Genomic DNA, 23,327 nt, shown 5'->3' on the forward strand with positions numbered 1-23,327 from the left:
TGACCGAGGCTGACACTTGAGTGCAGTGCTGAGGAAGTGCTACAATATCAGAAATTCAGTTTTTCTGTTAAGGCTTTGAATCAAGGCCTGACTGCTAGGAAAATTTAGTGTGAAATCTGCAGACCTTTTAAGTGAAACCACTCAAACTGTCTGGTTACGACTGGTCTCTCAGATTTGTGAAAAAGTTTGCATCAGCAGATTTGGTAATCATTCAACTGTGTCCAAAATTCATTGCAAAGAAGCTACATAGTTAAATAGTTGAGATGGGGGTTTTCTCTGGACTTGAGTATGTGTTGGGAAGCTCGTCAACATGTTGCTTTGATGTATATTTTATATCTTGCTGATTGTCTTCTCTATTTAGATAGTTAGGTTTGATCCTTTTATTTCTTCACAGAATCCCTACAGTGTGAAAGCAGGCCATTCAGCCCAACAAGTCTACACTGACCCTCTGAAAAGCATCCCACCCAGACTCATCCACCTGACCCTATCCCTGTATTTCCCATGGCTAACCCATCTGGACATTATAGGGTAATTTAGCATGGCCAATCCACATAACCTGTACATCTTTGAATTGTGGGAGGAAACCAATGGACTCAGAGGAAGCCCATGCAGACACAGAGAGAACATGCAAACTTCATACAGACAGACAGTCACCCTAATTGAACCCAGATTCCTGGCACTGTGAGATAACAGTTCTAATCACCGTGCCATTGTGCTGCTCTTTTGTGTAATAAACTTCTGCTGTTAATGAAAATCTGTATTCACACGTGAGCGGCACGGTGGCATAGTGGTTAGCACTGCTGCCTCACAGCGCCTGTAGACCCGGGTTCAATTCCCGACTCAGGCGACTGACTGTGTGGAGTTTGCACGTTCTCCCCGTGTCTGCGTGGGTTTCCTCCGGGTGCTCCGGTTTCCTCCCACAGTCACAAAGATGTGCGGGTCAGGTGAATTGGCCATGCTAAATTGCCCATAGTGTTAGGTAAGGGGTAAATGTAGGGGTATGGGTGGGTTGCGCTTCGGCGGGTCGGTGTGGACTTGTTGGGCCGAAGGGCCTGTTTCCACACTGTAAGTCTAATCTAAAAAAAAATATGTCTCAGTGACTAACTATTACATTAACTAACAAAGCAAAAGAATAAATCTATAATCCATAAAACCAGATTTCACTCTGGGATCTGACTTGTCCAATAGTACCATCAGCTGGGATCAAAGCAATCATAACAGTGATTACAGTTTCAAATTATACAATTTATCATACATAAATACATTAACAGATTGAGGCATGGCAAGACATACAGAAATAATAAATCTATTCTGGACCTATTTATCCCCAGAGTGTCATGTTACAAGCTTTTCCTGTGGCAAAAGTAGTCAGAGAGATCGACAATATAGAAAAAGGGCCTTTCACCCATCCTGTCGATGCTGGTCAAAAACAACCACCTAACTTTTCCAACCCTATTTTCCAGCATTTGCCCCATAGCCTGTGTATCTTGACATTATAACTGTGCATCTAAATACTTCTTAAATTTGGGGGTGTCTGCCTCTGCCAACCTTACAGGCTGTGAGTTCCAGATGCCCACCACCCTTTGGGTGAAAACAAATCTCCTCTAAAGATCTGAGTATATGCAATAACTTCACTGGGGTTTGAAGTTGTTCTTCAGATAGCCCAGGCATGCAGTTCCACTTTTCTGATAATAATCTGGTTTAAGCACAACTGAAGGATTTAGAGCTCAACCAAGCATCAGAATCCAGACTGAATCACTGAACTTAAAACCTGAATTTTAAAAAAAAACACCTCTGTCTGGAGCATGAGAATGCAACAACACCAAGCTTCGTTGTATAATAATCCCAGTTTAATTTATGTCAAGATGTTCAATCTTTCACTATAGCTTTATCACAAGTGAGATTGGAGCAAAAAATACAGATGTGGGAACTCCATGATAATACATGTCAAGGTTCAGTAGGGTCCATGTATCGCTACTCCCCTGTCTGATGATGCTGTATTAAGTCAGAACCATATTCCTCAGCCTGTTTTTTCTATTTGGAAACAGGACGGAAGCTGACCAGATAAATTCTGACACCAATATTGTGGATCAAAGTTATCGTCTACGTACTGAAATGGACGTCTTAAACAATAATGTAAAAAACATCAACAGTCAAGTACAGAGCACACAAGAAAAAATTGACATTTTCATCAGTGAAGGCTCACAAGGCACTCAAGGTATTAAGTTCTGGAAGCTATGCTGTTGTTCTATTTTTGTAAATGTCCAGCTTTTCATCATTCATAATCTAAGAGCAGATATGTTTTAACCTAAAGTATCATTCAATGACAGTGGTATCCTTTGATAGTGAAGATCAGAGTGTGGAATAGACCAGGATGGTACATAGTAAAGGGTTACAATTTATAAGGGAGCAGTGAACATGAGATGGCCAATGTCACGTTGGCAGTTCTCAATTAAAAGATCGAGGCAGGGTCCAGATAAAGAGAGAAAACAGGAGCTAAGTAAAAAGTTAATCTCTGCTAATGGAGGATGCCCAGTCACAAAATGGGCATAGAGGTAATGATGATGGAAAAGCAGCTGAATATGGTGCTCAATTCAAAATTCATCGAAGTAAGTGCATAAGGATACAGAGCTGAGCTCTTAGCTGAGGCCAGATCTTTCAGAATTGGAGTGGGAGTCGGCGTTTGGGGCACTAGGGATGGTGGTGGAGGGGACGGGTGCTTGTTTGGGGGGTAGGTAGTTTGGTGGAAGTGAGGTGAAAGATCAGAGGGTCTTTTGAATAGGAAGCAAAGGGTGAGATTAAAAGAATGGATGAGAACATAGGAATCCAGAAAGTTTTAGCTTAATCTCAGTTTGGGTTGAGTTAGATCATCTTTATTGTTGGCTAAGAAATATTGCTGAAAGTAAGATTCGACACAGTGACAATTTAGAGTCCAAACAAGGAAAAGGCTTTATTTGATCATATGCACACAGGGATATAGCTTGAGAGAGGCTGTTCATTGAACAAAACTTTCTTTCCGTACTTAACTACTTTGCAGGATACTATATGATTACATGACCATAATCTTTATCAGACAGTTACAACATTTATATGTCATTCAAGGGTTGAACCCATTTCGAGTTAGGATAATTGCTTTCTATTCCAAGTCTAGTTAACCTCCTGTTGTGCCCATTTCTAGTGATCATATCAATTAAAAATGCAAACTGTTCCCATTTGTAATTGTTTCTCTATGATATTAAAAAGTGTCTACTTTTACATGCATTTCCATGATTATGTCCCTTTTTATAGCAAAATGGCTCCTGTCTCTTCTATGCACTGTTCTGTTTAATGCTTATGTTTAATGTATTTTGTTTCAACCCTTTAAACCTCAACCAAGTGTCACCCAATACTACCCTACTATATAACATCTATATGCCCATTTGTATATTTATCTAGGGTTATTAATTTCTGAACCTAATGGGCACCCAAAATAGTAATATCAAACCAGTCAGGTATTCTGCAGCAGGATGCTCAGGATGCAATGACTTCTTGAGAAGATGTATGAAGATGGATGACAGGATTGGGCTATCCTTTTTATTGGTGTAGCCCAGATTAGAATAAAGCATAAATGGTCATATTAAAACTCACCTTGACAAGAGGCCACATGCCAGGTATCAAAGAACAAATGGCATCTGCGAGACAAGAAAGACAGAACAGATGCTTGGAAAGGAATATTGTTTGCAGTTATTTAGTCTTGTGAGTCTGGATATTGCTGTGTTTGTATAATGCACCAAAGGGTTAGAAACATGTCTCAGCCTAACAATAGGTGCTTTCAGTCTCAGTCAGTGCATCAGGAGGCACCTTTCAGTGAGATGAGGGAGAATTGAAGCAATATCCCTGCATCAGGATCTCTCTGCACCATAGTTCTGAGTGTAGAATGGTGCAGTATTGGCAGATTCCTGGGAATATGGTAGTTAACCAGAATCCCCACAGGGTGGTGTGGATAGGAGCTTAAGACTATGAGAAAAACTCACAAATGAGGGAATTTGATTCATAGAGTCATCGAGATGTACAGCACGGAAACAGACCCTTCGGTCCACCTGTCCACGTTGACCAGGTATCCCAACCCAATCCAGTCCCACCTGCCAGCACCCGGCCTATATCCCTTTAAACCCTTCCTATTCATATACCCATCCAGATGCCTTTTAAATGTTTCAATTGTCCTAGCCTCCATCACTTCCTCTGGCAGCCCATTCCACGCACACATCTCACTCTGTGTGAATAAGTTGCCCCACAGGTCTCTTTTGTATCTTTCCCCTCTCACCCTAAACCTATGCCGTCTACTTCTGGACTTGCACACCCCAGGGAAAAGACCTTGGGCCCGCTAGTTCTGGACTTGCACACCCCAGGGAAAAGACCTTGTCTGTTTACCTATCCATGCCCCTCATGATGTTATAAACCTCTATAAAATCACCCCTCAGTCTCTGATACTTCAGGGAAAACAGCCCTAGCCTACTCAACCTCTCCCAATAGCTCAAATCCTCCAACCCTGGCAACATCCTTGTAAATCTGAACTGAATCCTTTCAGGTTTCACAATATCCTTCTGATAGGAAGGACTAGAATTGCACGCAATATCCCAAAAGTGGTTTAAACAAAGTCCTGTACAGTGACAACGTGACCTCCCAACTCCTGTACTCAATACTCTGACCAATAAAGGAAAGCATAGCAAACACCTTCTTCACTGTCCTATCTATCTGCGACTCCACATTCAAGGAGCTATGAACCTGCACTCCAAAGTCTCTTTGTTCAGCAACACTCCCTAGGACCTTACCATTAAGTGTATAAGTCCTGCTAAGATTTGCTTTCCCAAAATGCAGCACCTCGCATTTACCTAAATTGAACTCCATCTGCCACTCCTCAGCCTCTTGGCCCATCTGGTCAAGATCCCATTGTAATCTGAGGTAACTTTCTTTGCTGTTCATGGCACCTCCAATTTTGGTGTCATCTGCAAACTTACTAACTATGCCTCTTAAGCTCACATCCAAATCATTGATATAAATGACGAAAAGTAGTAGACCCAGCACCGATCCCTGAAAAACAACCGTCCACCACCACCCTCTGTCTTCTACCTTTGAGCCAGTTCTGTATCCAAATGGCTAGTTCTCCCTATATTTCATGAGATCTAACCTTGTTAACCAGTATCCCATGGGGAATCTTGTTGAATGCCTTCCTGAAGTCCATTTAGATCATGTCTACCACTCTGCCCTCATCAGTCCTCTTTGTTACTTCTTCAAAAAACTCAATCATTTGTGAGATATGATTTCCCACTCACAAAGCCATGTTGACTATCCCTAATTAGTTCTTACCTTTCCAAATACATATACATCCTGTCCCTCAGGATTCCCTCCAACAACTTGCCCACCACTGATGGCAGGCTCACTGGTTTACAGTTCCCTGGCTTGTCCTTACCACCTTTCTTAAATAGTAGCACCATGCTAGCCAGTCTTTCGGCACCTCATCTGTGACTATCGATGATACAAATATTTCAGCAAGGGGCCCTGCAACCTTTTCCAAGAAATAATCCACCTTTCTTCTGAACAGTGATGCCTGAACACAGAATATCTATATTAATGATACTGATGATTTATATTTCCACCAGGTACTTTCAACAACATTCTTTCATCATATCTACGGTCTGGAAAAGCAAAAGACAGGGTTGTTCACGTGGAACCTACCATTCTTAAATCTAGAGAAGCACGGTTAACTGCAAACCAGCTGACTAAACATTTAAACACAGACAATAGGAATAAGCTGGAGAAGCTGAAAGATGGTCTGAAATCTCCCAATATAAATCCTCTCATCAACAAAGTAAGTGGGCATTTTAATAGTAGAATATGTTAATTAGCACAAAGAGCATTTGGTAGCAGGTAGAATTTGCAGCCATAATAGTGGCATTATCTGTTCCATACAGGTATATGAATATTTCAAAAAGCAATTGAATTGACATATTTATATTTGTCCAGGAAAAAGTTGAAAATTTAGACAACGTAATTGCATTCACAGTGCACAGGGCTTATGACCATTTATTTTCTCAGTCAACTGTCATAACAGACACAACACAACATCTTTCAATATATTTCTCCTGTTATGTGGTTCACTTACACATCATTTTACATCTGAACTTAAGAGCGACACCACTAAAGCATTCTGTTTGTGATTTGTTACTTTCAACCTTGATTACATTTGTTAAATTTGAAACTGAATGTCTAATTCTTCCCAAGAGCTCCAATTTCCAATAGCACAGTGATACACAGTTCGACTGGGACAATACATCCATTCTAGGACAAGCCAGACAAAGACACGCACGAGAATTCCTAGAAGCATGGCATTCCAACCAAAACTCTATCAACAAACACATCGAGTTAGACCCCATCTACCACCCAGGAACAAAAGGAACAGGAAGTGACTTCACCACAGGAAATAACATCACTGACCCAAAGAAGTCCAAACATATAAATAGAAAGCAGGAATTTTCATCATTGCTTTGCATGAAGCCCACTGAAGATGTTACCTAGTAAGGTAACGAAATGTCTGGATATGAATCTTGCAGTTCAGTGAGCAAACCTACATCCAAAACACAGTAAAAGTATTATATCATTCTAGAATTTTCAAAGAGTCCAACCTCCTGAGTTTCATCCACATGAAGAACCAGTCCTTAGTTTGGATGGAGTAATGTAAACATGACTTCATTATTTAGCCCTGGAAACATGAGTGCAACTGCATCCAGTTCAATTAGTATGTAATTCAGAAATTATTGGCAGAAAGTTTATTCGTGCAGAGCATTAAATCGGAGTATGAGCACTTTGCTGAATTTTGCTTCTAGTTAATGAATCTCATGGAGGTACAAACTTAGGTTCTTCATAACTTGTAACAACTCAAATATTGCAACCAGCCTACAGACTTATGCACCAGGAGCTGTGAAAATCTGAAAGATTTTCCTTTTAGAACATTGCAAAGCCTATTTTAAATAATCTTGTTGTGAATGTTTTGTTGTTGTTGAAGATTTATTACTAGTTTTATGATCTATGAACTATGATGATGCTTCTTCAGGTCTGTGGTGGATATAGGGAGGAGCCTTGCACACCAGAAAAGTGCCATGGTGACCTTTGTCCTGCAACGTGTGAAGGTATCAACTGCCAGGGAATGCATCATCTGGCTGAGAAAGCTATTGAAGATGCTGAGAGAGGAAGTACCTCCCTACCCGATATTTCCAACAGAATAACACAACTCACCAAACGGGTATCAATATTTTCTACAATATTCAGAACATATGAAATATTCTGTTATATAATATTTCCTTCATGTATCTTTCAGAAGCAACATACAGTTGTTTTCCTTAAAAGTTATTTCTGGTGGAATTGCAATTTTTGCTACTTTAATCAACAACTGAATTTTAAAACAACTATAAATATTTAATACTCTGATTATTGCATGGTTATTTTCAATTGGCAAGGTCATGACACTGATACCAAATTGTGAAAGCATCGTTAGTGGAAAATGTGGATATAATTTAACCCTGTTGTTTATTTCCAGCTTGAAAATACCGACCAAAAAGCACAACAAATGAAAAACCACACTCTGCGTTTGACAAGTCAAATTGTCTCAGCCAAAGATCAGTTGAACAACAACATTGCAGACATCAAGACCCTCATCAACACAATTAAAGATTTCCTGACATGTATGTAATCAGCATTCTAAACTCTTAATTATCTCAGGTGAAAAAACACAGTAGCTTTCTGTTTAAAGGTAACAAACAGTGCATATGCAAAGTTGGGCTACAATCTCATTCACTGCACTCTATGCCCTTTCCTACTTCCATGAACTGATTGTACTGTCACAAAGCAAGAAGTAGAATATATTAAAACTAATAGAATGACCTGTCTAAAAGGTCTAACTGAACTGCATTGCATTAATAAACTTTCATGATTTGTAAAAGCTGCAATACAGGAAGAGTAAATAAACAGTACAACCAGTGCATTCGATAATTCAATTACATTGGTGCTACAATGATGTAAGTGTTTCATATTGAAAATTGAAGATCAGCAAAACTGTTCTTTCCTATTTAAGTATCACTGGGGGTCTGTTTTTCTCTCTCTCGAATTCTTTGTGAGACAGTTACCTTTTCATTTTCAGTGCCTTACTTCTCACTTTCATAGACTCCAAATTGGATGAAGCAGTCATGTAGTAACAATGTGGTCTGCATTTATGTTTTGTCTAGACTTTTAATTATAATGATGAGATACAACAAGTACCATCAATTGATTGCATACAAATTATTCAACATTTTAACTTGGTATCTTGAAGTACGTTTTCTAGTTAATTTATTACAAATAAATCTCCTGAATTCTGTTTCCAAAATGGGATTGTACACAAATTGTAATCAGCCCTTTTTACCCCTGCCATACACAATATTTGCTTCTTGTTCCAGGATGAAGAAACATCACCAATAATCATAAGATCCTTACTTTAGAGCCAGCAATATTTTTGTGCAAACACTTGATGCTATTGAGCATTTGATCAGCCAGTTCCTTTGATGGTTCAATAATGAACACTTTAAAAGCTTTTGATAAACTTTAGTTTGGGCCCTTGAGCAGTTGTTTACCATCATGTTGTGGCTTTAAATTATGACTATCAATGACCTTGTCTAATGTTGTAGAGTCATCTACTGGAACATATTTTAATTATTGTTTACTTAAGTTAAATTTGGACACAGCATTCTTTAAAACACAAGAGGCATGGAAGACTTGGTTCCTTAACTGGGTGAATATCAATGGCATGCTATAGTAGTACTCACTTATTTTTGAAAACATTATGGAGATCCTATTATCAAGAGCAATGTTGCTGCCAATTGTAATTAGCCCTCTTCAGTACAACACCCAGGGCCCTGCTTTTCCTTACCTCCATCAGCTTCCCCCCCCCCCCCGACAATTCCCCCAACCAGGACACTCAGGGTACACAGTAACTTCTATAATTAAAAATTCAACAAGATACCTTGCAAGTACATCAAACATTTCTGTACAATAATTCAAGCACATGTGTCGGTTTCCTGAAGTTGGATAAGGAATTACACTTATAGAGAGTTTAAAAGGGAAACTATTAAATAATAAGTGCAGGGTGGATGAAAGTAGCAGCTTCTGTTGTCTTTGAATCTCACACTCTGTCTCTTACTATTTCCTACCCCTTCCATCTACCACCCATCTAGCCAACACTTGGGCCTTGCCTGTGGCCTGGCTGACAGTCAGGCTATGCCTCAATGGGTAATCAGCTCTCTGAATATCCATTACTCCAACCTCCTGAAAGTTTGCTAGATATTGGGCCTAGCAACACATCCAGCTCACCCAGTCACAGGTTCCCTCTCTCCTACCTATGCTGTTCCTCCAATCACACATTCTGCCTTTGTGAGTGGGAGAAAGGGAACGTGTGATTGGACAAACGGCTCCTTGCAGTTTCTGTTTCTCATGAGTATGGGATGACTTTTCTCCAGTTGCCAACCCCATGATTGATTCTTCAGGGCAACTTGGGTGAGTTGGCCACTGTCCTGATATATTTTGAGCGCTGAATGTTCTTCATTTCCTTATTCTTTCTATATGAGTGGCAATATGGATTTGAGAATTTACATAATCCCATAAATTATTTTTGTTGATAATATTAGATGAACATAAAGTGAATTCATCTGTTCATTATATTAAAGCAGCAATTAAATCAATTACTAATCTATTATTAAAGAAGCTGAAAAGAACTTTAAAAAGAAGGCTAGAAAGTGCTGTGCAATGTCCTTGGCAAGTAGGATTAAGGAGAATCCCAAGGCATTTTATACATATATTAGGAGCAAGAGGATAACTAGGGAAAGAATAAGATCATAAGACAGGAGCATAAATTAGGCCATTCAGCCCATTGAGTCTGCTCTGCCATTCAATCATAGCTGATAAGTTTCTCAACCCCATTCTCCTACCCCTTGATAATCAAGAACCTATCTATTTCTGTATTAAATACACTCAATGACCTGGCCTCGACAGCCTTCTGTGGCAGTGAATTCCATAGATTCACAACTCTCTGGCTGAAGAAGTTTCTCTCTACCTCTGTTCTAAAAGGTCTTCCCTTTACTCTAAGGCTGTGCCCTCGGGTCGTAGTCTCTCTTACCAATGGAAACATCTTCCTGATATCCAATCTGTCCAGGCCATTCATTATTCTATAAGTTTCAATTATATCTTCCCTCATCCTTCTAAACTCCATCGAGTATAGACCCAGAGTCCTCAAACATTCCTCATATGTAAAGCTTTTCATTCCAAGGCCATTATATCCTTCCTAAGATATGGGGCCAAAAACTGTGCACAATACTCAAAATATGGTGTGACCAGACCCTTATAAAACCTCAGAAGTACATTCCTGCTTTTATATTCAAGTCCTTTCAAAATAAGTGCCGTCATTGCATTTGCCTTCCTAACTATTGACTTAACCTGCAAGTTTACTTTGAGAGAATCCTGAATTAGAACTCTCAAGTCTCTTTGTATTTCAGACTTCTAAACCTTCTCCCAATTTAGAAAATATTCTATGCTTTTATTCTTCCTACCAAATTACATGACTTCACTTTCCCACGTTGTACTCTATCTGCCACTTCTTTGCCCACTTTGCTAACCTGTCCAAATCCTTGTGCAGCCTCCCCAGTTCCTCAATGCTACCTGTCCCTTTACCTATCTTTGTGCCTTCTGCAAACTTAAAAATTCACTCAAGGACAAAAGAAGGAATTTATTGTGGAGCTAGAAGAAGTGGGTGTGAGGTCCTTAATGAGTACTTCACTTTGGTATTCACCAAGGAGAAAGACATGGTAAGTTTCGAGAAAGGTTGTTGGTACTAAGGCATGTTGATATTAATGAAGAGGAGTTGTTGGATCTTGAAAAACATTGAGGTAAATAAATCCTTGGGGCCTGATGGTATCTATCCCAGGATATTAACGAAGCAATGGAAGGAGATTGCTGAGATCTTTCTATCCTCTTTAGCCACAGGTGAAGTCCCAGAGAGTGGAAAACAGCCAATGTTGTTCCTTTTGTTTAAGAAGAGCTACTGGGATATGCTAGAATATTGTAGGGCAGTGAGCCTTACATCAGTGGTGGGAAAATCTAATGGAGAAGATTCTTATGGACAGGATTTACTTATTTTTGGAGAAGAATGAACTTATTCTGGGTAGTCAGCGTGACTTTATGCAGGGGAGATCTTGTCTCACAAATTTGAAGATAATTGATGAGGGAAAGGTAGTGGATGTTCTCTACAGGAATTTACTAAAGTATTTGACAAGATCAAGTCACGTGGAATCCACAATGAGTTGGCAAGTTGGATACCAAATTGGCTTGGCCATAAAAGACAGGAGATAGTTGTGAAGGGGTGTTTCTCTGACTGAAAGTCTGTGACCAGCTGTGCTCTGCAAGGATCAATGTTGGGACCTCTGTTGTTTGTAATATATATAAATGAATTGGATGAAAATTTCAGTGATCTGATCAGTATGTTTGTAGATGACACAAAAATGGTGGAGTTGTGGATAGTGAAGAAGGATATTAAAGAATGCAATAGAATATAGATCAGTTGGATAGTTGGGCAAAGAAATGGCAGATGGAATTTAATCTGGACAAGTGCAAAGTGATGCATTTTCAGAGGATAAATGCAGGAAGAAAGTATACTGTAAATGGATGGATCCTCAGGAGCACTGAGATCCAGAAAGATCTTGGAGTCCAGTCCATAAATCCCTGAACAATGGCAACATAAATGGATACAGTGGTGAAGAAGGTAAACAGCATGCTTGCCTTCATCAGTCAGGACATTGAGTATTAAAGTTAGTAAGTCGTTGTTGAAATTGTTTAAGACTTTGGTTAGGCCACATTGGAAGTACTATGCACAGTTCTGGTCGCCACACTATAGGAAGGATGTAGAGGTTTTGGAGAAGGTACAGAAGAGATTTACCAGCAAGTTTCCTGGATTGGAGTGTATTAGCGAAAAGGAGAGGTTGGACAGACTTGTTTTTTTTTGCGAGATCATTGGATGCTGAGGAGCAATCTGATTAGAAGTAATAAAATTATGAGAGGAATGGATAGGGTGGATAGTTGGAGTCTCTTTCCCAGGGTGGAATTCATGGGAAAGAGGCCTATCATAGCCAAATGGACAAAGCATTGGCCTCCTAAGCCAGAGATCGTGGGTTCAAGTCCCATCTGGGGTGCTCTGAGTTTTATGGGTGCCACAGTGGTTAGCACCGCTGCCTCAAAGCACCAAGGACCCAAGTTCAATTCCAGCTTTGGCAATTGTCTGTGTGGAGTTTGCACATTCTCCCTGTGTCTGTGTGGGTTTCCTCTGGGTGCTCCAGTTTCCTCCCACAGTCCAAAGATTTGCAGGTTAGGTGGATTAGCCATGCTAGATTGCCCATAGTGTACAGGGATGTATAGGTTAGGTGCATTAGTCAGGGGTAAATGTAGAGTAATAGGGGAATAGCTCTGGGTGGGATACTCTTTGAAGGATCAGTGTGGACTTGTTGGGCTGAAGGGCCTGATTTAACACTGTGGGGATTCTTCTATTCGATGGAATGTCAAATACTTAGTTTGAAGATGAGAGGGAGAATGTTGAAGAAGATGTGTGACAAGCCTTTTACGTAGAGGGTAGTAGGTGCTTGGAATGCGTTGCCAAGGGAGCTGGTAGAAGCAGATATGATCATAAAAGATACAGGAACAGACAAGAATAGAGCTATATGAACCATGAGCGGGCAGATGAGATTAGATTAAAATGGCATTATGGTCGGCATAGACATGGTGGGCCGAAGGGCCTGTTCCTGTGCTGTACTGTTCTATGTTCTAAACTGTTAATATATTGGATGAGGTCTCTAATACAAAGTCACCAGTCACCATTTTGAGATCATTATGTGGCCAATAGTGTTTAGCAGCTGATTTACATTTGATGCATTTCAGATTTACTTTGCTCAGTGTGGTTTAAGGTTGTGAAAGAATTAATCATAAACAAGTGTTAAGCAAGTTATATCTTTGACAATGCCTAAAGATGGCTGATTTCAAATCATGAAACTTTAATGATGGTTAAAGATTGCTCATTATGACTTTAATAATGCTGTAATAACTATCTACTTATACATCATTTGACTTTTACAGCAGCCCAGGCAGATCCAGATGAAATTCAGAGAATTAGTGAACACGTTCTCTCCCTCAAACTTCCCACTGATGCTGTTACAATCGGAGATAAGATCACCAGTTTACGTAACATTGCCTCCAGGATTCCTGATGTAAGCGAAATATTAGCGAACACACAGGATGATGTTGCCAAGGCTAAGATGCTTCTTGAAAATGCAAACAAAGCCAGGTACTAAGTCAATGTCATTATAGATATTGTCATCCTCGAAAGAGAGAAGCAATCCAATGATGCTTTACTGTTGTAATCAAGAACCCGTTGCTACGTTCCCATTTCAATTTTTTGGATCAACATTTACTCAAATTACTGAATATGTTTGTACACCAGCAAGCTTCAAAGTTGCACTCAATTATTGGAGTCCTAGCTAACAAATCAATTAAAATAAGGTAGATGCAAAAGGATGCAGAAAGTTAAGCACTGACACTGAAAGGGATTGATTCACTTTCTGAACTTTAAAGTTTAGTTATTTAATAGCCCTTTAAGTACAATTAAAGATGCATTCAAATGAAGATGTCCTCATTCTTCTTTCTTTGCCCTTGTAATCCAGACAGCGAGCTAGCAGGGTGAAGGATAATATCAATGAAGTACAGGATGTTCTGGCTGATGCCAATAAGGCTCTGCAGGATGTGAATGACATTATTGAAGATGCCACAGAGGCTATTGACACAGCCCAGGCAAAAACTACAAAGGTAAGTGAATCACCTTCTAATTTTTGACTTCCTTCATCTCTAACGAATATTATAGTAATTGTTTTGCATTCTCCCCTGAAACAGAAATAGTTTACTTTTTCCAGTGTTTTTTTTTGCCCCCCTTCATTCTTTTGCTCCAGTGAAGAAAGACCCTGCCCTTTTACCATCCCAATGTGGCTGAGTGAACTGTCGCAGGTGGATTTGGTTAGCATTTGACTTAGGGATGTTAATGTCATAACATTCTGATGACAAACTAAGTTTTCTGTCATTTACATTACTGACCAATTGCACAGGAGTACATATTATCATATTTTATTCAAATACATATTATCATTCAAAAATAAAGAATTCAATATTTTTATTCATTTAGCTATACACAGACACATGGAACACTTCTAAGTAACCTGTGAAAATGGTATATCTAAGAAATAATTTTGCTTACAGTAAAGAACAATTCTAAATTCTTAAAAAAAATACAATTGATGCAACATTTCTAAAGTTTCAATAATAATATGCCCTTATCATGTCTATTTTTTAGATTGAGGACCAGCTCACCCACACAGAAACAGATTTGCAGGATATAACAGATCACCTCAGGGACCTCACTGAGAAGATTAACAACTTACAGAACCAAAACGATCTTAACAGGCAGAAGGCCACAGATTTAGAAAGCAGAGCTCTCAATTCACGAAACATGGGAGACAAAGCTGAGCAGGTAAGTAATTATAAAATTCAATAGAACAAATACACATTAATCAACATTTATTTTGTTTCACCCTTCATTAAATATGTATTTATATCTACATATGTAAGTTACTAGAAACTTCTCACTGCTCAATTATGCTACTAGTCCTGTTCCAGGAGTGCATTGTAATACTGATTGCAAACTGGTAAAATGTCTTTTCATTGAAAAATGTGGCACTGGAAAAGCACAGCAGGTCAGGCAGCATCCAAGGAGAGGGAGAGTCAGGAATGCAGGTTGTAGGGGATGGGGGGGGGGGGAAGATGGAAGGGGAAAGGGGGGCTAAAGATAAATGCGAGGGTTAGAGGGAAGGGGAAGGCGATAGGTAGATGAAGGATTGGGGTGACTGCGATAGGTTGGTGGGGAGGGTGGAACAGAAGGGTGAGAAGGAAGATGAACAGGTCAAGAGGGAGGTGCCGAGTTGGAGGGTTAGATCTGTGATGAGTTGGAGGGAGGGGAAATTTCAAAACTAGTAAGGTTGATGTTGATGCCATGTGGTTGCAGGGTCCCAAAGCAGAAGATGAGGCATTCTTCCTCCAGTCATTGGGTGGCTTGGATTTGGAGATGGAGGGGGCTCAGGGCTTGCATGTCCTTGGTGGAGTGGGAGGGGGAGTTGAAGTGGTCATCTTAACCACAGACATTCAGTCCCTATACACATCCATGCATCATGGTGAAGGCCTCCAAGGCTTCTGTTTCTTCCTGTCCTGCTGACACCCCCAGTACCGCTCGACTGACACGCTCATTGGATTTGACGAACCTGGTCCTCACCCTCAACAGCTTCTCCTTTGATTCCTCCCACTTCCTTCAGACCAAAGGGGTAGCTATGTGCACCCGCATGTCCCCAGCTATGTCTGCCTCTTTGTAGGATTCGTGGACAGTTCATCTTCCACAGTTACACTGTGACCATTCCCCACCTTTTCCTCCATGACATTGATGACTATACCGGCACGACCTTATGCTCCCATGAAGGGGTTGAACAGTTCACCAACTTTACTAAGCCTTCCACCCCGACCTTAGGTTCACCCGGACCATCTTGGACACCTCCCTCCCCTTCCTGAGCCTCTCCATCTCCATCTCTGCCAACTGACTCAACACAGACATTTATTTCAAACCCACCAACTCCCATAGCTACCTGGACTACACCTTCTCCCCCATATCCTGTAAAAACACTATCCCAAACTTGCAATTCCTCTGCCTCTGCCATATTTGCTGCCAGGAGGAGCAATTCCACTCTAGAACATCTCAAATGCTTCCTATTTCAAAGATCGTAATTTCCCCTCCTACGTGATCAACAATGTCCTCCAGCGCATCTCCTCCAATTCCACACCACCACCCTTGAACCCCATCTCTCCAACTGCACAAGGATAGAACAGAACCCCCGGTCCTCCCCTTCCACCCCACGAATCTCCGGATGCAGCTCACTATCCTCTGCCATTCCCACTACCAGAGATGTATTTTCTTCCCCACCCCTATCTGCATTCCGTAGAGACCATTCTCTCCATGACTCCCTCATTAGGTCCATGCCCCCCACCAACCCACCCTCCATTCCCGGCACTTTCCCTTGCTGCTGCAAGAGGTGTAAAACCTACACCCACACTCCCCCACGCCCCCCCCCCCCCCCCCCCCACCTCCTCACCTCCGTCCCAGGCCTCAAAGGATCTTTTCACATCTGGCAGAGATTTTCCTGCACATCCCAAACTGTGTCCATTGCCTCCTCTACACTGGGGAGACAGGGTGTCAGCTTACAGAGCATTTCAAGGAACGTCTCCAGGACACATGTACTAAACAACCCCATTGCCCAATGGCCGAACACATCAACTCCCCATCCCACTCCACCAAGGACATGGAAGACCTGGGCTACCTTCACCACCAAATTCAAGTCACCTGATGACTGAAGGAAGAACGTCTCATCTTCCACCTTGGGAATCTTCAACCACATGGTACCAATATCGACTTCACTAGGTTCCTCATCTCCCCTCCCCCCCACCTAATCCCAGATCCAACCCTTCGACTTGGCACCACCCCCTTGACCTATCCTACTTGTCCACCTTCCATCTCACCTACCCGCACCCTCCCCACCAACCTATCACAATCACCCCTCACCTGCACCTACCTATCACATTCCCAGCTACCTTTTCCCCTTACCCCATTCCCACCCTCCTATTTATCTCTCACCCCCTTCCCTGCCCATATTCCTGATGAAGGGCTTATGCCTGAAACGTTACTCTCCTGCTCCTGGGATGCCACCTGACCTGCTGTGCTTTCCAGCTCTACAACTTTTAACTCCAATCTCTAGCATCTGCAGTCCTCACTTTCTCCAAACACCCTCATTGTGGCTTAGTTCCATAGTTCAATAAGAATGTCAGAGAGTTTATATTTCTTACCAGAATGAATTTTGTTTTATGTAACCTGAACAAGTGAATCATGTGCTGCTTGCAGTTCTTTCTGTACCTGCCTCTGATGTGATGTAGCTGAGATTTCCTTTATTAAAAAAGTCTTAACAAACAACAAGAAAGTGCTTGCACTTCTTGCAGTATTCAAATGCAGGTTTCCAATGACACCAGGCTAAAACATAAGAAATAGATGCAAAAGCAGGCCATTTCTTCTTTTGAGCAGGTTTTGCTTGTTAATCATTCACCAAAATTAGTTTTATCCGATTATCCCTCTATCCCTTGATTTTCTTAGTATTGTCAACTCTCTGTTTTGAATACACTCCATTGAGCATCCACAGCTCTCTCAGGTATAGAATTCTGAAGATTCACAACCCTCTGTGTAGACAAATTTCTTCTCTTCTCACTCCTAAGTGACTGGCCTCTTATTTTGAGACTGTGACTATCATTAGATCTTCCCAGTGAAGGGAAACAGGGGAAGCCCTCTCAGTATTTATGTACGTTTTGTGAGATCAAATCTCATTTTTGTCAGTTCCAGGTAATATAGGCCCAATTCACTCAATTTCTCTCTATAGGATGATCCCCTCATTCCAGGGAGCAGTCATACACATATTTGTTATACTCCCTCTCAAGCAAACATAACATTCCTCAGATGAACAGATCAAAACAGTCTATAATCCCAGTTGTGGTCTCACCAAAGCCCTATGGAGGAGTAGTAAGGCAACTTTTATTCTCCACTGTCAATGTAATAAATACTAACATAACCCTTGCTTCTAAATTGCTTCCTATAGATTCATATTAACTTTGTGATTCATGTACAATGATGCCCAGGTCCCAATGAATGCCAACAGTTTCCAGTCTCTCATCTAAAAATAGTCTGCTTTCATGCGCTCCCTACCAAAGTTAATAGCCAGGCATTTCTCCACACTACATTCTATCATTCCATTCATACACTTTAATCGTCTACCTTCCATTGTAGCCTCTATATGGTTTCTTCACAGCTTGCTTTCCCACCTGGCTTTGTATCATCAAGAAATGTGACTGCATTATACTAAGTTAGGATTTATGAAGCAGCTTTTCACTCACTCAAAAATCTTCAGCTACAAAGTGTTAAAATTCGGCCTCCATGGACTCAACCAGAATATAATTTCCAACAGTTTCAAAGGTACATTTAATTTCAGACACTATTCAGAAACCCAGTTATTAAAAAATTGAAGATGAACTCCAGGAAAACCACAGGAATGAACATTAAATGAATGGATGCTTCTTATTTTTCTTCAGGATTTGTTTCAGCCTTTAAGAAACTACTGTAGACAGGAAATCAGATGTTGCCCATTTAGACTGACTATTATGACACATGTCTTAGATTTTATCCAAGCTTATTGGAGAATGTGTTAAATTGAGCTTTGTGTTCCTGTTTAGGATTTCAAACAACTCGTTTCCCTGTATGAGAAATTACAAAATAACATTCCGCAATCACTGCCAAAGGACCTGATAGATCAAGTAAATCGGATTAGATCTGAGGCCGATTATTATTTTAAGGAGGTTCAACAAAGGTTGCAGGAAATTGGAGGTAAGTTGGTGATACTCCTTTGCTGTGAAGTCAGAGATAATCTATTTTGTGAAGAGATCATTGAATAATATTATAGCATAATGGGCAAATATTTTGCTGACTGTCAGTCCCAATTTAGAAAGAAATAACTCATTGACAACATCAAAAATAGCAGTGGCAGTCCACAAATATTCCTCACTCCGATGTCATTATTGAAAATATCATGGTGAAATTCTTTTTTTTTGTGCTTGCTCAATGGCTGGAATTTAATGCCCCTCTTACTTAAAAGTATGTCCCGTGGATGGGAAGAGACAGGCAAGAAGGTGCACATTGGTGATCCAACCATCTCCACTTGATTGCAATCCACAGCAGGAGGCTCATGGACAGTCTTCCCACCCAGTTGCTAAAAGTGGCCATCTGGTGGGCAACACATGTCCACTGTCCAACTAGAGGCAAGTGGGGACTGGAGAAGACTGATAATCAAACCTTGTTGGTACAGGCTAACAATCCCTTGCCCCCACCTCTTTCCCCTGATACTTGACTCCCTCTTGCTGCAGCAATTCCAAAATGTCCTCTTTCATCTGTGACCTGCATCCCTCAGCAATCTCAGGCTTAAAGCCACCGTTCCCAGTGACACTGATGGCAGTGTCACTCTAAATGGCCAGAAACACTCAGGGCTGGATAGTCACCCCATCCACCCCAACCCAGGATTTTAAATCTCAGGACTGACCAGACACTTGCACTGACCAGCACTTAATTCCATTGGGTCTCAAGAAGTGATGACGGACTCCAACCAGGTGAAACATATATCATGAAGAATAAACTTTGTTCAATGGATTTTGTCTTTGGAATAATACTTGAAAAGAAGCAAAGGTGCTTGAAAAAGAGGGTTTAATTCCAATCAATATAATTATATCTTAAAATGATGTATCAGAAATTAACTTTGTAAATCAACGATAAGGAATATGACTACATGACATTCAGTTAAAGGGAATGTGTACTAAGAAAGAGTTTAAATAGATGTAGTCAATAATATATCACATAATTGACTGAACTCAAAATGTAAGCCTGACATTCTGAATCTGTTCTCATTTTAGCAATTGAGCAAAATCTTGCAGAAGGAAATAAGCAACTGGAGATGAAATCTGCTCAACTGGAAGATTATCAGGATCAAGTGACTAAAATCAAGAAATACATTGAAAGCCGAGCTCAATATTATGACCAGTGCACACCATAACTGTTCAGTAGCATTGTGCGAGATTTAGCTAAGTTATTTCCTTTACGCTTATCTTTATGCTTGAGTATTAAAACTATATTCAGTTGAGCCTTGAATATGATATTTAATAGGAATGAGTGCTTCAACCTGACCTGGAAACAACTTCGAGCTCATCAAACATAATTAAGAAATACCATGATGAGTATTATCATTTTCATTTGCACTTTCCATCTTTTCATTAGAACAAGCCCAACAATAATGAATACAAACTTAGGTTACCAGGCTATAGAATGAGCCTTCATTTTCAATGTTAAATATTTCAAAAACCATCTAAAATACAAGATTGTATTGAGTTGCTGTAATTCAATAAATGTTAACTTATGGCAAGTCTTCTGTTTATAATTTGGGACTATCGGAATTATTTGCACTAATCAATGAAAATACATGATTAATGACAAAAGGCAGAACTTTCCTACCCTCTGAATGATGTGTGCAACAACAAAATAGTTGGGAACACAATGTCTTACACTTTCCTTTAAAAATAACAAAAAGCTGAGGCCTTGGTTACCTTCTAAACATCTCTTGAAGGGGTTTGGTCTGGTCTATAACAAATTAGAGGCTCTTGTCGGGATCAAAATCTCTAATTCCTTGTTGGATATTGGGTTATTAGACTCAAAAACAGTGAATGGTGGGTGTTGGTCTTTTCGGGTGTTGCATTCGGTTGGTTTAAAATTGGGTTCACCTAGTATTGTAATGGCTCTTTTGGTCACAATTTTCTGGGGGTGGAAGAAGTAATTTCAGGAGTTTTACAGAAAGTGAGCAAGATAAAGCTTTTGGAATTGGCAGGCAATCTGGAGTTGGGATTGCCTTCGTCAGTGAAAAAGAGAGGTTGTTGCAGCAATAGTTCAACATTATTAATTGCCGGAAATGATACGTGAATCTTTGAAAATAGCTAAAATTCCATTTCATATGAAGCAGCTTGAATTCAGAGGCAGAAGAAAAAGAAAAGGAAATGAATCAGTTTGAACAATGAATTAAAGCAGAACAAAAGCAGAAAGCAAGAATAGCCCTAGCAAAGGGAAGAGAAAAGAATGTCCCTTTCTTCTGCTAGGGCCTATGAGAGTTTTTGAACATCAGAGGTTGGAACTGAAAACTCAAAGTCAACTTAAAATAGCGGAGGTAGAAGTGAAATGTAGGAGTAGTGATGAGGACAGTGATGGAGATCAATCCCACAAGAGCCAAAGGCCTGGTGGGGACCTATTTAAGTATGCCCAAGTGTTGCCTAAGTTTGGTCAGAAAGATGTAGAAGGCTTTTTCATTTCATTTGAAGAAGTGGCTAAACAATGAAATAGCTTGACCATGTGGGTATTGTTGATCCAAATACCATCTATTGGTACAGCTAGTGAGGTATTTGATCATTATTAGAGGAGGTAACTGGGGAGTATGAGGAGGTGAGAAAAGCCATCTTAAGTGGATATGAGCTGATATCAGAAGGCTATAGACATCATTTTAAGAATCTAAGGAGGGAACATGGTCAAATGTGTTTTGAGTTTGAAATGATCAAACAAATTTTGATAGGTGGATAAAAGCATTGAAAGTTAATCAAATGCCATTTTTAGAAGGATGACTATTCTGGAGAGTTCAAAAATTCACTTCCTGAAGTAGTGAGGACTCGTGGGGGAGAACAGAGTTAAGACTACAAGATTAACAGCAGAAATGGCAGATGATTATGAGTTGGTTTATAAATCAAAGTTTGGCTTCTAACATCAATTTCAATCTAAGAGAGATCGAAACTGGGGAAAAGAGAAATCCTCAGCTGGTAATGAAAAAGGAGATCTCATTGAAGATAATAAAGATATTTTTCAACAGAATAAAAGGGAAACTTATGAGAGGGAAAAGTTAAAAAAAATTCAGGTGTTTTTACTGTAATAAGGTAGGTCACATGAAGTCGTAATGTTGGTCATTTAGAAAAGGCACAGGGAAGTTTTTGCTGCAAACGTTTCGTTCCCTGGCTAGGGAACATCATCAGTGCTATTGGAGCCTCCTGTGAAGCGCTGCTTTGATGTTTCTTTCGGTATTTATAGTGGTTGTTCTTGCCGCTTCCGGGTGTCAGTTTCAGCTGTAGTAGTTTGTATGTGGGGTCCAGGTCGATGTGTCTGTTGATGGATGTTCTTGCCGCTTCCGGGTGTCAGTTTCAGCTGTAGTGGTTTGTATATGGGGTCCAGGTCCATGTGTCTGTTAATGGAGTTTGTGGATGAATGCCATGCCTCTAGGAATTCCCTGGCTGTTCACTGTCTGGCTTGTCCTATGATGGTAGTGTTTTCCCAGTCAAACTCATGTTCCTGGTTGTCTGAGTGTATGGCTACTAGGGATAGCTAGTCGTGTCATTTTGTGGCTAGCTGATGTTCATGGATGCGGATTGTTAGCTGTCTTCCTGTTTTTCCTATATAGTGTTTTGTGCAGTCCTTGCATGGTATTTTGTAAACTACGTTAGTTTGGCTCGTGCTGGCTATTGGGTCCTTTGTTCTAGTGAGTTGTTGTCTGAGTGTGGAAGTTGGCTTGTGTGCTGTTATGAGTCCTAAGGGTCGCAGTAGTCTGGCTGTCAGTTCTGAGACGCTCCTGACGTATGGTAGTGTGGCTAGTCCTTTTGGTTGTGGCATGTCCTCGTTCTGTGGTCTATCTCTTAGGCATCTGGTGATAAAGTTGCGTGGGTATCCGTTTTTGGCGAATACCTTGTATAGGTGTACCTCTTCCTCTTTTCGCAGTTCTGGTGTACTGCAGTGTGTTGTGGCTCTTTTGAATAGTGTAAATTTACCACTATAAATACCGGAAGAAACATCAAAGCAGCGCTTCACAGGAGGCTCCAATAGCACTGATGATGTTCCCTAGCCAGGGAACGAAACGTTTGTAGCAAAAACTTCCAGCTCAGCGAACAGAACCACAACAACGGACACCCGAGCTACAAATCTTCAACCAGACTTTAAGGCACAGGGAAGATGGATGTAGGAAAATAGGATAAGTGATTGAAGTGGTAAAGGAAAGCACATTGGAAGCTAAAATGTTGCACCAGAATGCACAACCTGTTCAGGGTTTGGTAGAGAAGAAAGTGCCAGATCTCTTTGTAGAATTTATTTGCATGGATAAGGTTTACTCATGTATGCCAGGAGAAGCAGTAAAGAAATTAAAATTTTAAGAGATATGGAAGCAAGTCAATATTTGATTGTGAGAGATGAGGAGATATGTAACTTAGAAGTATTGCCAGAAAAGATGGAAATATGTGGAATGCATGGTGATAAAAGCATGAATTCCATTAACTAAGAGAGTCCGGTGAAAGGTAGTGAAGTTGTGGTAGGAATAACAGAGAAATTCTCAGTTTCTGAAATATGTGTTTATCTTTGGTAATGATACAGCTAGACCACAGATGGGAGTGATGTCTATTACATTGAAAAGCCAGTAGAAAATCAGACAACTGACGTGTTACAGGAAGCATAGCCTGGGATTTTTCCTGACTGTGTGATAGCA

The 23,327-nt window shown here is 40.4% G+C and overlaps 1 protein-coding gene across 4 annotated transcripts in view; it reads left to right on the top strand.

Moving 5' to 3' along the window:
- lamb3 (laminin subunit beta 3) overlaps positions 1-20,164 on the top strand; it is a 49,502-nt gene extending 29,338 nt beyond the window's left edge. For all 4 annotated transcript variants that reach the window (XM_060845430.1, XM_060845431.1, XM_060845429.1 and 1 more), the window contains 9 exons: positions 2,049-2,218; positions 5,640-5,848; positions 7,091-7,279; positions 7,574-7,718; positions 13,180-13,387; positions 13,764-13,905; positions 14,444-14,620; positions 18,460-18,610; positions 19,687-20,164. In XM_060845430.1, the coding sequence (XP_060701413.1) occupies positions 2,049-2,218; positions 5,640-5,848; positions 7,091-7,279; positions 7,574-7,718; positions 13,180-13,387; positions 13,764-13,905; positions 14,444-14,620; positions 18,460-18,610; positions 19,687-19,826 (1,531 nt within the window). In that variant the 3' untranslated portion in view covers positions 19,827-20,164. The remainder of the gene's footprint in view (positions 1-2,048; positions 2,219-5,639; positions 5,849-7,090; positions 7,280-7,573; positions 7,719-13,179; positions 13,388-13,763; positions 13,906-14,443; positions 14,621-18,459; positions 18,611-19,686) is intronic.
- The last annotated feature ends 3,163 nt before the right edge of the window (positions 20,165-23,327 follow it).

The sequence above is a fragment of the Hemiscyllium ocellatum genome, chromosome 26 (genome assembly GCF_020745735.1).
Source record: "Hemiscyllium ocellatum isolate sHemOce1 chromosome 26, sHemOce1.pat.X.cur, whole genome shotgun sequence".
Classification (NCBI taxonomy): Eukaryota; Metazoa; Chordata; class Chondrichthyes; order Orectolobiformes; family Hemiscylliidae; genus Hemiscyllium; species Hemiscyllium ocellatum.